General features: G+C 41.0%; 1 protein-coding gene across 1 annotated transcript; it reads left to right on the top strand.

Annotated features, from left to right (window-relative positions):
- Positions 1-1,316: 1,316 nt before the first annotated feature.
- Positions 1,317-9,843, top strand: tm4sf18 (transmembrane 4 L six family member 18). Its single transcript, XM_030050368.1, has 4 exons — positions 1,317-1,673; positions 5,955-6,023; positions 7,197-7,339; positions 8,665-9,843. The coding sequence occupies exons 1-4, from the start codon at positions 1,494-1,496 to the stop codon at positions 8,861-8,863; spliced, it is 591 nt and encodes a 196-aa protein (XP_029906228.1). The 5' UTR covers positions 1,317-1,493; the 3' UTR covers positions 8,864-9,843.
- The last annotated feature ends 2,396 nt before the right edge of the window (positions 9,844-12,239 follow it).

The following is a 12,239-nucleotide window of genomic DNA, read 5'->3' as shown; positions in this document are numbered from 1 at the left end:
TTAATCTGGATGTGTCGCATTCCAGTTTGATTTTAAAGCTTCTCGCCGCACAGTGGGCCTCTTAGACACACACACATATACTGTAAACACACAGAGTCTGGCTCTCTGACACAGCATTGTACCCAATCCATATTGACTGCTCATGCATGCACTGGAAATGATTTCGTGTCCTATTGCCCCAGATAGACCTGCTGAGTTATAATGATGACACAGGGAGAAAATTCAGCCACTGACCGTGCAAAACGTTGTGGCCAATGAAAACTCATTTTCATGCACCAGCCTCCTATAGGGCGAGGAACCATGGAGAGAACATTTTGTTTGTGTTTTGCCCCTGAAAAAAAAAAAAAAACTTCATTGTTGTTGTGTAATGTTGTAATTCTAATTTTGTTTATTCTCATGTCTACACTGAAAGGATTAGACATTGCTCTGGGTTTTGAGAAAACTGTTCAACCTCTTACGCTTATGAAACCTTTTCAAAACATATTGGATAACCTGAACAATGCATCGCCATCAAGATAAAAATAAGGCTGCACTCCCCCAGTTCCTGAAAAGTTGACATTTTGGAAATGAGAAGTTTTCGACCAATAGCGACAATGCACAGCAAAATTCATCATAATTTATTAGAGTTGGTGAACCAATAATTGTTAGGTGAAAACTTCATTTCTTTGTTTTTAGGTTGAGGGCCTTGCTTTGGAGTCTGTAGAGATTTGACTTTATTTAGAAGTATTTATAAATGCATGCAATCCACTGAGGACATATAAACCTTCAGCTGTGCAAGAATCATCACAATTAGAGTTATGGGGGTTTCCACCAGACACATAGAATATATAACACATACGAATAATGTACATATAGTTACACTTAACATGTAATTACAGGGTTCATCTAGTAGAAAAAAGAGCAGGTTTGGGAATGAATGAACCGAGATGCTTTGAAACATGCAGGCCAATGGTTGTGACTCAGTAATTCTGATGGAAATAAATTCTTTTGTTTGGAGTGCTGTGTGAGGCCCTGTGGCCTAAGAGGGTGTGGGAAACACACACACACACACACACACACACACACACTCCACTCTTGTGGGATTTGTCATATTTTTCTGGCTCAGCTCTCTGCAGGGTTTGGTCAGCCCCCTTCCTGTGTGTGTGTGTGTGTGTGTATGTGTATGTGTGCTCGTGTGCTTCCTAAGGCGCACTGTGTTATGGCAGAAGTCCCTCTGTTAGGAAGGAGAATCTGTTAAGAACGTATGCAGACACACACTCACACACATACACACACACACACACACACACACACACACACACACACACACACACACACACACACACACTTAGCAGGCCCTCACCACTTGTTCGTTTCCTGGCTCTCCAGCTGGCTTGACCCACCCCTCCTCTCTCTCTCTCTCTCTCTCTCTGTCTTTTTTTTCTCTGCTCTCCTCCGTCCATTCCAGTCCTCTCCTCTCCTCTCCTCCCTGCGGTTGTGTTTTTGGGTGAGCGATGTGTTGTTCGGTGGGTTTTGCGCGGTCTCTGGGCCTGGCGCTGCTGCCTCTGGCCCTGTGCTGTATCCTGGCCAACCTGCTGCTGTTGTTTCCTATGGGAGAAATCACCTACGTGGAGCAGGACCGCCTGACCAGCTACATCTGGTACTTTGGTGGACTAGGAGGTGGGGGACTGTTGGTGGGTACCAAACACTTTTGACTTTCTATTCTTTTATACCTCATTATGTATCTGTGTTTGTGGCTTATAGCTAGGGTGGTGCTTATCTTCTTCTTGGAAGTGAAACTGTACTGGATGCTTTCTGGAGGCAGGACTGTCATTTATTATGTCCTATTTAAGGGTCATAGGTCATGATGGCAAAGTACATTCATTCTGTTCTTTTCAGGGGAGCTCTGTGTTACTCCAGTCTTGGTTGTGCCTCACTAAATATTTTAGTTCAGAGCCCATTGAGTCTTCTGTGTCAAGCGTTTAGAGTTGTGGTTTAGTTTATTCAAGCATCCATGTAGCTGCTCCTTCCAGTGCCACATGCCCGTTTTATTGGACTAACTTAGTTATTAGGTTTCCAGCATAGTTGAAGAAAAGCATTCTCATATCGTGTCTTATCATATATTAAATGTATCATGTATGAAACCATATCAAACTCTTTTGATTAATGAGGAAAATCAGTGAAGAGCAAATTATTCACCATAGTGACCAAGCAGAGAGTTTGTGAAGAGAAACAGCTGAGCAGTGGGAAGGTTTTGTGTTTTTGTCTGTATGCAGGAGCCAGAGGAAGGATAGGGATACGTTTGTGGTTTTTAAAGTTTTTTTTTTTTTTTTTTTTTTTTTTTTTGGGAGGGTGGCTTTGTGCTTTTCCTTTATTTGATGGTGACAGTGGAGAGGCAGGAAAGGCAGATGAGAGGGGGGATGGCATGCAGCAAAAGGGCTGTGGCTGGAATCGAACCCGGGCAGCTGCAGTAACGCCTTGAAATGTGCTACATGCTCTACCAGATGAGTAGTATCTTCCCTTATAGTAAGTGGTCAGGTTGGGTCATGCTGCCTGGCCGAGTCCAAAACAATTACTGGATTAATGGAAGGGTTGGTAGCATGTGATCTGAGGGCAAACTATTCATCTGTCTTGTTTCAGTGGAAGCAGAAAGTCAGTGAAACCAATAAAAATAAGCTCCACTGAAACAGAATTTACACCGTGGTACACTAAAACCTTTGTCTGGAGCCAATCCTTAACAGCATTTTGACTCTGTAACAAAACATTTTTATTGCAACCAGCTTTAATGAGATTCTTTGAAAAAGCCTTTTAGCCATGTGATGATACAATCCCCCATTGAAACCAGCAAAAGCTAAATTCTTGGAAGCAACATTTCGACCAATGCAACACTAAAACGTTTTCACTGCAAACCAGTACCACCTGTCTCCCTCCCTTATTCAGTGCAAGAGTAGCACACTGGCTCGTGCATGCACAGTGGTGGCAGTGTGTGCTATTCAGTGGACTGGCCAAAGCCCCTTTCTTTCTCTCAGTCTGAGTTGATTAGCTGCTGCCAAAGCTGATCCAAACTTGACTGAACTGGACTCGTGTGGGCCGCGCTGAGCTCCACTCACTTGATTTTCTAATCTTCTTGCTTTGTTGATTTGCTCACTTGTAGAGCTTGGACTCTCTTACACATGCACATCATTAAATAGCAAATTTCACTTTTAACACCTTTCTGTTGCAGCTTACCACAGCTCACAGTCATTGTTTGTTGCTCACTGGGAACAATGGAGTGTTGTGTGAATTCACAGTTAATCCATCTGCCCTACATGTTGCTGATCTGACGGGTTTACCCTCTGCCTGAGCAGAAAGAAGCTGTTCTTTAGGTTTGGTTTTTAAAGAAGAACAGAGGAGAGATTGTGCTCTCCTGCACCAAATTAACCTCCATGAGCAGCAGAGGCCAAGGGCTTAGGTGCCTAAAGCTTCACTCTTAAAATATTAACTTTGCTTAGTTTTGGTTTATTTCTACTTGTAAAGTAATGAAAGTCAAGAAGGCTATGGTTTTTAATCTAAAAAAAAAAACAAGGGGACATCTGAGGACACAAATAAATTAGTGAGTTTAGCCTGCATATATTGCTTTGTTCCTTTTCATCATTTAACTGACAGCAAAGAATGAGATTTCTCAGCTTCTACAACTAAGAGAGACGCCAAGAACAAACGTGACATGTTTGACTTTTATGACGTTTATCATGCAGGGTTCGATTGTTGCTTTGTTGTTTTGTTGAGCCTGCTAAAACAGGTTTACAGGTTTACTTCCTGTGTAAAACCTTTAATTATATGACCGATGTACTTTTTTTTTTTTTTTTTTTTTTTTTTTTAAAATATATATCTGTGTTTTTTGTTGCAAGAGAAGCACTTCAAATCACCTATATTTTCAGGTGTACACAAGAGCTGTGGCAGTGATGCATCAGCACAGGAAACACATGGAACATCTCAAAAATGGAATAAAACACAAGACAAAATCCTAAAATACACATTTATAACAGTATGCTGAGCCTTAAATAGGAGCTTCTTACGGGCTGTCACTTTACATCATCAAAAGCAGACGTGTCTATATTCTGCATCGACGCAGTCAACGACAAGATGCTCAACATGTCGAGCGAACAACGGGTTAAACTCCGAACTTTAACACCCAGTGGAGTCTGAGTTTGACCTGGCTCTCTGTCCTGATGACGATTGTTGCTCTGGGTTGATGCGCTGACTGTACTCACTTTATCAGTCACTAGTGCAGCGTGAAAAAAAGCATACAGTAAATGATCATCCTAATCGATTCAGTGTTGTTTTGTTGTTTTTCCTGGAACTGAAGGCAGCATTAACTTCTTGTCTGCTTCACTAAGACGTAGTGACGTCTTGTTTAGTTCACTGGCTCAGCTTCGTGAGATACGTGGCTGTGGTTAGGTGGGGAAACAGTGTTGTATCTGTGCTGCATGAGGTTGTATCTGAGCTCAGTAGAAAGACTGATTGTTTAGCTCTCTATCAGCTGCTTGGACAGCCAGGGCTACTTATCTGTTTATTATCTGAAGTTGTTTTTTTCCTGTCCTTATTTGTTTCCATTTTTTGTTGGTTCCTTTTTTTCTGGAAATGACAGAACGCTAGGAGTCAAAGTGCAAACTGGACCCCTCTGGGAGAAAACTATCTTTAGCTCTCTCTCTTTTCCTCTCCCCCTCTCCTCTTTCCATCTTGCTCTTTCACCGATCTTGTCCTTTTCCTCTCTCTCTCTTCCCTACTGTCCCTCCTCTCTTCCATTTGTGCTGTCAGGTTCTCTCTAGCGCTGCCAAGGATGTTAAGGATAGTGCTTTAGGGGGACATCCAGGATGTGTGTGTGCGACTGTGTTTTGATCTTTGTGTGTGTGAACGTAAAACCTTGGGAACTTCCCTCCCTCTGTGAGGATGTGATTTAAAGTCCCTGACCTCTGGGAGAGAAACACAGAGATGAGCGCGCAGGAAAGAGACGGAGGGAGGCGAGGGAGGGAGAGAGGAAACGATGAAAGAGTGGGACCCTGAAACAAAGGGATGTAAGGTTCAGACCGCCCTGCTCTGCTCTGCTTCGTTGCTCTCTCGTCATCAATTCCTCCTCCTGATGCTAATCAGTGACTGAATGAAAATGTTATAACCCTACGCACCCACTGCTTGCATCCTTCCATTCAGACTTGTGTAACATGATTGAACGGAGTTTGAATGGAGACTGTCGGGGGGATGACGGGCAACTTGACTCAACAGCATAATGTAATAGGCACTTTCCCTAAAATCATTCACTGGCATTGTTGGCCATTATTACAGTGGTGATGTGGCTACCCACAAGCTCGCAAACTTGGTGCCTCGGCTCCTCTGGCAGCTGCCCACGTTGTTCGTTTCACCATCCGGCTCTGGGAACTTCTGAAAAGTTCAGATGGTTTGTGCAGCAGGTGCTTTTGTCTTCATATCACTGATTGCTTCTATCATTCTGAGGGTGAAAGTGTGAGAGCGGTCATAAATAACGACATATAAGGTGTAATCTGTCCCCTGTAACAGGTCAGAAGGTGTTGTATTGCAGCTGTCATAGTGTAGTATGTCTATACTATACTGAGCTCTATACTATAGGCATTTAATATAGAAGCAGGTTGTCAGATTAATGGTTTGAAGGATAGACAAATTACTCTTTAATAGCTCTGGATAGTTTATGTAAACAAAATAGTCTCAGTGATGAGGACTGGCAGCTAGGAAAAAAAGTGGACTGTAAGGATGTGATATTATGGAAGCACTGATGGGAAATGCTTTCATGATCAGGCAACAAAGATTTACTGTTGTTATTTTCCATAAGACGTCCTTGTGAGATTAAAGCAACACACTCGCAGCCATGTAAGGCCCTGCTGCTTGATCCAGCCATTAGAAGCCATGCATCTCACTTCCTCAACTAAAGCAATAAAAAAAAAGAAATGTCTTCTTTTTCTCTTCAGATGCTGATTCCAGCTGTGACCTTCATCAGCCTGGGAAAATGTGACTGCTGCTGGAATGAAAGCTTGATGGTAAGTAGTTGTGTTAATGTGCATACAAAACTTATAGCAGGCACGCTGAGCTCATGCTGCTTTAAGATAAGAACTGGAGGGGAGAGATGATAAACTAACTGTGTGGTGGAAGTGGTACCAGCTCCCCTTCCTGCATCAGGCTCACAGCAACTATCACAAACCAACCTGGCCTGAACAAATTTAAACAGTTTACTGAAACATACTTTGAAAAACTTTTATTTTCCAAACAACTTCTCAATCCGGAAGATGCCATGTAGCAAGGATCTGACATACTGGAGATATGGTTGCATAATATTAATTACACCATGAGAAAAAAATAATTTTTGCTGTAACAAGTCGTTTGGTCTCATTTTCAGTGTTAAAATTGTTTTCTATTTTCTTGAAACAAGTGGAAAAAATCTGAGGGATGAGATAATCCCTCTTGTTTCTGGTGCGAATCAATTTGTTTCCATAATTTTCTTGATAGAAGGCAACATCTGCCTGACTCTGTCTTGTTTCAGCTTATTTACACTAAAACAAGTAGAAGTGCATTGGAAACAGGTGGGATTACCTCACCTCATCCTACTTGCTTTATGAAAAGCCAGATTTTAATAGTGAACATAACACTAAATGATTTGTTAAGATTTTTTTGCAGCCTATAGTCATTACTTTGTCTACTATAAGACCACTGCAATTAACAGACAGTATTTTGCATTTATTTTTTCTGTCTTAAATCAGCATCTCAGGCATGGGAATCCTAACACCATTGAGAGGTTTCCATTTTCCTCCTTATTTTTTTTTCTGTCTCTTGCATAATTTGGAGAATAATAGTTTGCTGTTGTCAGAAAGCCAGCAAACCCTGTGTCCTCATGAGGTGGAATGCTAATGCTAATCCAGCTCCAATAATTTAACAAGGGTCCCATTGTTAGTTAGCACTCAACAAAGTAAGCTTGGCCCACACTACAATGCAGCCACATGAACAGCTGCAATCGTGTGTGTGTGTGTGTGTGTTTGTGTGTGTGTGTGAGCTTTCCCTCTCTTATCTCTGAGCTATAGACAGACTAGACTGATACGTGCAATAAAGAAGCTCACAAACACACAGTCAGACATACAGTCATATACACACACACGGATACACACATTCATGTTCTTATTAAACAGCAGCATCATCATGTTCTCCGCCTCTGTCTGCAGATGTGTGGCTCAGCTCTGGCAGCTGTGGTCGGCCTGGCGGGGTCATGTTACTGTTTCGTCATATCAGGGCTCACCTTGTTGCAGGGTCCCCAGTGCTTCACCGCAAAGGGGTGGGCGTACCCCTTCGCAGAGAGGGCGGGCAGGTAAGCTGGCAGTGCTGTGTGTGCTGTGTGTGTGTGTGTGTGTGTGTGTGTGTGTGTGTTTGAGATGGCATGGAGCGCATAAGCAACAGCTGTTCATTACACAGCTCTGTGTATAAAATATTGTGGAACTGATTACACTTAACTGACTATAAAGAGTTTTGATGAAATAACACAGCATGGGTGGCCCGTATAGCTGAATATACATGTGTTGTTAGAGAGAGACCACCCTGTGATATTTCAACCTAGTCCACACACTGTTTTTGTTTTTGTTTTTTTAATTTATTTTTGTGTAAAATCATTTACTCACCCTGACTTGTCTTGAATGGCTGACAAAAAGTTTTCGATTGCAATGCTCGTGGAGAATGAAGTTTCCAAAACTGTATTCTTGGAGAAACAGTTATGACTCCATGAGTGGAATGCTTAATTTAAAGAATTTGTCAAATGACAGGATAATGCACCAAGTCCGTCAAGCACAGTGGTATCTTCAAATAATCTCTCAAAACTGCAGGCATTTCCATCAGCATGGTGATAAACAGCTGTGAAAAGGACGACAACATCTCTTTCAAATTCTCCAAGTCTGTGCAGCATAATCCAAGTCTTGACTCTGCATTTTGTGTGTGTTCAGTGCAAAAGTAGCATGCACGTTCACCAAACTGAAGACCGGCCTCTGTTTTTTTCACTGGCCTGGAGTCCGGCTCACTGGCTGCACTCTTCAGTCGGTGCATGTAGGCCCAGGTCACACTAGGATAAATGAAAGGGATATTTTGCCATGACTTCAGTTAATTTTAACTGAATTACAGCTTCACCTAGAGTTCTGACTTGGTAAACTTTGACCCATAAATTTGTGCCGATGACCAACAGCACTTTGTTGACCTGTGAGGGGCGGGCAGTGCAGACGCAGCACCAGACTGCCAGTGTTTGAGAATCTAACATGGAGGAGCTGTAAGCCACCTCTAAAGCCAAAAGAGCTTTCTTCTCTGTATCCATCCTCAAGTGTATCACTGTCTACAAGCACCAAATTAAACTGCTATTATAACCTATTTCACATAGGCTTGCAAAGGATCCTGTCAATACTATTCACATGAATGGATTAGATCAAAACAATGGCATGGATTATCATTGTTTTCATATCTGTTTTGCTGCTGTTTGTGAAAAAATGCAGATCAGCTCCTGACAGTTGCAAACAGGGATGGCTACAGATTTAGGAATTTTTATTCTCTATGAGGCTTGTGATTAAAACTTTTTCCTTGGACATTCAAGATGACTTCTTTTATGACTCAATGTAGTAGCCAGTGTGTTAATGCCTGTTACACCTTCCTTCCCAGGTATCTCTTGGAGCCAGAGTCATGGTCTGTGTGTCACCAGCCGGTCCACATCGTGGAGTGGAACGTGACTCTGCTGTGTGTGCTGCTGGGCCTGGCTGTGCTGGAGTTCATCATCTGTCTCCTGCAGCTGGGCAGCGGCTTAGTCAATGCTGTCTGCAGGCCTTGTTGCTACAAACAGGAGTATAGTCTTAATGCTTAGAGAGATGCCAGTGTGTATGGAGACACACACGCACAGAGACGGGTGCACATGCACATATAACATACACACATGCAACATGTATGAATAAACACATTCATTAATGATAACACAGAGGTCTGTGTTGATGCCTAGCACCACATTTGTGTGTGTGTGTAGATATCATACAATGTCCCAACCTGGACACACACACACACACAATCACATCTGACAACTGTGTAATTATAATGATATTTTACAGCTTTTAAGCCAGCCTGTTACACTGACGGAGTCACTTTCCAGTCATTAAAGAGCGAGTTAACATGAGCAGAAAACCCCTGCGTCACTGCTCTTTTAGGAGTTGAAACTGTCAGACAACCAATCAGCGACATCACAGCAGGTATTTCTCAGCAGTTATCACAAGCAAAATACCTGCTGTGACATGACGGATTGGGAGTGACCAGAGGTGCAACATGCCTGAAAGTTTCCTCTGGAAAGAAGTGCAGCAGAAGTTTTCTGCCTCATGCGAATTAGCATGAACTCACTCTTTGATGTTGTACAGAGCTTAGTGTCTGTAGCTCTCAGCGCTCTAAAGGCAACGGATTGTAGATCCATAATAATTAGCATGATGGATGGGTTTTCTCTATAGGAACAGGAAGAGGTGGCAACACTCTGTATACGGACATAAACCCTCAAAAACACTACTGACTTTCTTATTTTTAAGATGCACTGTGTAAAATGACTGATGGCTGAACTCACAAAATCATAAACCAACAAAAAAACATGGAATAAGCACATACTTTATCAGAGGCCGATGATCAGAACCATGTAGACTCATGAAAACACACGCTTATTCCATGTTTTATTTGTCGGATGAGTCCAAACAGGACATCAGCAATTTTGCATAGTGCACCTTTGACAGCAACTGTTTTGTTCATTCAACATAATTAGGATGGGTACATATGATACTCCCATACAAATCAGTGTTATTTCACTTGTATACTTAAAAAAAGCTGCCATGTAATGTTAAATAATGCTCAGAATGGAAATGGACAGTGGTTTGACAAGAAGCTGATGTGCTATCAAAGCCACACAATTTGCACTGACTCCCAGTTTTAAAGCTACAATAATCAGAGCTGTGAAAGTCAATGGACAAAAATATGGCAACACACATAATTTATTAGGGGCTGATAACAAGACTCGTATACACTCACACGCAGTTATTAAATCACCAGCTCAGTCCATGCATTAGTCAATGAGTCTAAATGTTTCGCACTTACATCATCCTCAGTTAGATTTGATTATTGCAGCTTTAAGTTCTCATTTAAGTTCTGCAGACTAAACATTTCACCGGTATTAGTGAGAAAAGTTGCAGTCATAACACAATGCACATTTCAGTGGCATTGATTGTTAAATTTTATGAAAGGCTGCCATCTGAAGTCTGGCATGATACCCCAGGAAGTATTCATTCTGTCAGTTTTTTTTTTCTTTTTTTATTTTATGTATGCTGTTGTAATGTCTACACTTGTTGAAATGCAGATGGATGATGAGTTTTCTATGACGGACAAATTTACATTTGTGTGTGTATGTTTCGTTTTCATTTCACAAATTATGTTGTAAATTGTTTGCTGTATGTCTTCCGGATGCTAGTTCAGTGTTAAGGACATTTTATATATATATTTAGTGTCATATTTTTATAATGTGTGTTTGTTTGTTTGTGCTGCCTTGAATAAAAAAATAAAAAAATAACTATTTCCATTTTAAATTTCCAGTGTTTTTTCATGTTAAAGTTGAAACATTTTTTTTTTTTTTTTTTTAAATGCATTTTTTTTTTGTTCAAAACCCCATTTTGACCCTGAATTCTGTTTATGTTGGTATGGGATCCTGTGACTATTACTGAGAGGGTCAGTGACACAAATACAAAACTCTGTGTGTGTGCGTTTGCGTGTGTGTGTATGTGTGTGTGTGTGTGTGTGTGTGTGTGTGTGTGTGTCTCGAGCTTGTTGTGTTGAAATCAGTTCCCGGACTGGAGGTTGTGCCCTGGAATTTCCAGAGTTGACTGTTATTGACTGATCAGTTACATCACTGTGGGGAGCCAAACCGAGTGAGCCAGACTCATTAAAGAACCAGGCTCATGTCATTAATTAATTTGGGACACACCGGAAAAAGGATCTCTACCAAGTCAGCCTGGGACGAGCCCACTGTTCAAATCCACGCCTTAAACATCGACCTCTGCCCCTCGACTTTATCCCTGGTACACAGAGCCAGGCTGAGCTGAGAGTAAAGAAAAAGAGAGAAAGAGAAAAATGGGTAATATGTCGGTAAGGTTAAACAAACTCTTAAAAACGGGAAGTCGCTGTTTAAGACTAATCTAATTAAAGGTAAAGTTGAAAACATGTTTAAAGGAAATATACAGTCAGTGGCCACTTTATTAGGTCCACCTGCACAGTCTAATATAATCCAATGCAACTGTTCTGCCATAAAGTTTATTTTTCTGCTGCCTGTAATGCTCAGGTTTTCTTTTCGTCACAGTAATAGAGGTGTTCATTCACTTCTATGTTTAACACTGAGCTGATAGTTAGTGCTGCTGTTGTATTGGACTCCATTTTATTGAGAGGTGTTTCCATTATTCTGTCCCCCCTCATGTATATAAATAAGGAGGACAAAAAATTAGAAACACCTCTCAATTTGATGTAGTCAGTACAAGACCTCTGCAAACTACAACTTCAATAATAAACACAGAATTAAATTTACACATTCTCCACAATGTCAACAAAAAACTGAACATTATAAACTTTCTTGCAAGGTAGAATTTATGGAGTGTATGTAATTCGATCAACACAAACTATTGTTTTACAAAATAAGGACATCATCATACCAAAATTGTATCATTTTGGTTTATGGAAAGTAATCCAAATTAATGTGAAAGTAATTAGGTTAAAAGCCTCTTTCAGCATAATTTGCATTTGATTACAGTTTTAAGAAGGCAATCAGTTTTAGGTAGATTTTATTAAGTCATTTTTATACTGTAAGTAACTTCTCCAGGCCTGTCCAGGGAGCACCAGACACCAGTATTGACCGGATCAAAAGTCACTTCTTTATTTAAACCAAAGCAGTTTTGTCTGTTCTTACAAATCGGATACTTAACTTGTACTCAAACATTCATCTGAAAAGGGAGAGACTATGTGAAATCTGATTTTCTAACTTTTTCTGGTTCAGGTGTAACCTTCTTTTATCTACTCAAATGAGATCAAATGTGATGTATCTCTGTCCAGAAAGTGAAATTTGGGGAAAACATCAGAAACATCTGGTGTTATGCAAGTCCAACCTTTTGACCCAACAGTGTATCAGACAACAAGTCTTGCCTCTGGTTGGCTGAATCGACCTGTCATTCAAACTT

This window comes from Myripristis murdjan, chromosome 4 (genome assembly GCF_902150065.1).
Source record: "Myripristis murdjan chromosome 4, fMyrMur1.1, whole genome shotgun sequence".
NCBI lineage: Eukaryota > Metazoa > Chordata > Actinopteri > Holocentriformes > Holocentridae > Myripristis > Myripristis murdjan.
The sequence above is the reverse complement of the archived record's forward strand: the minus strand, read 5'-3'. Positions and strand labels throughout refer to the sequence as shown.

Excerpts from the sequence above, each read along its gene's own strand:
- tm4sf18 (XM_030050368.1), top strand. The coding sequence starts at position 1,494 with ATGTGTTGTTCGGTGGGTTTTGCGCGGTCTCTGGGCCTGGCGCTGCTG. Across the intron at positions 1,674-5,954 it reads TAGGAGGTGGGGGACTGTTG|ATGCTGATTCCAGCTGTGAC; the intron begins GTGGGTACCAAA and ends TTTTCTCTTCAG. Across the intron at positions 6,024-7,196 it reads GCTGGAATGAAAGCTTGATG|ATGTGTGGCTCAGCTCTGGC; the intron begins GTAAGTAGTTGT and ends CTCTGTCTGCAG.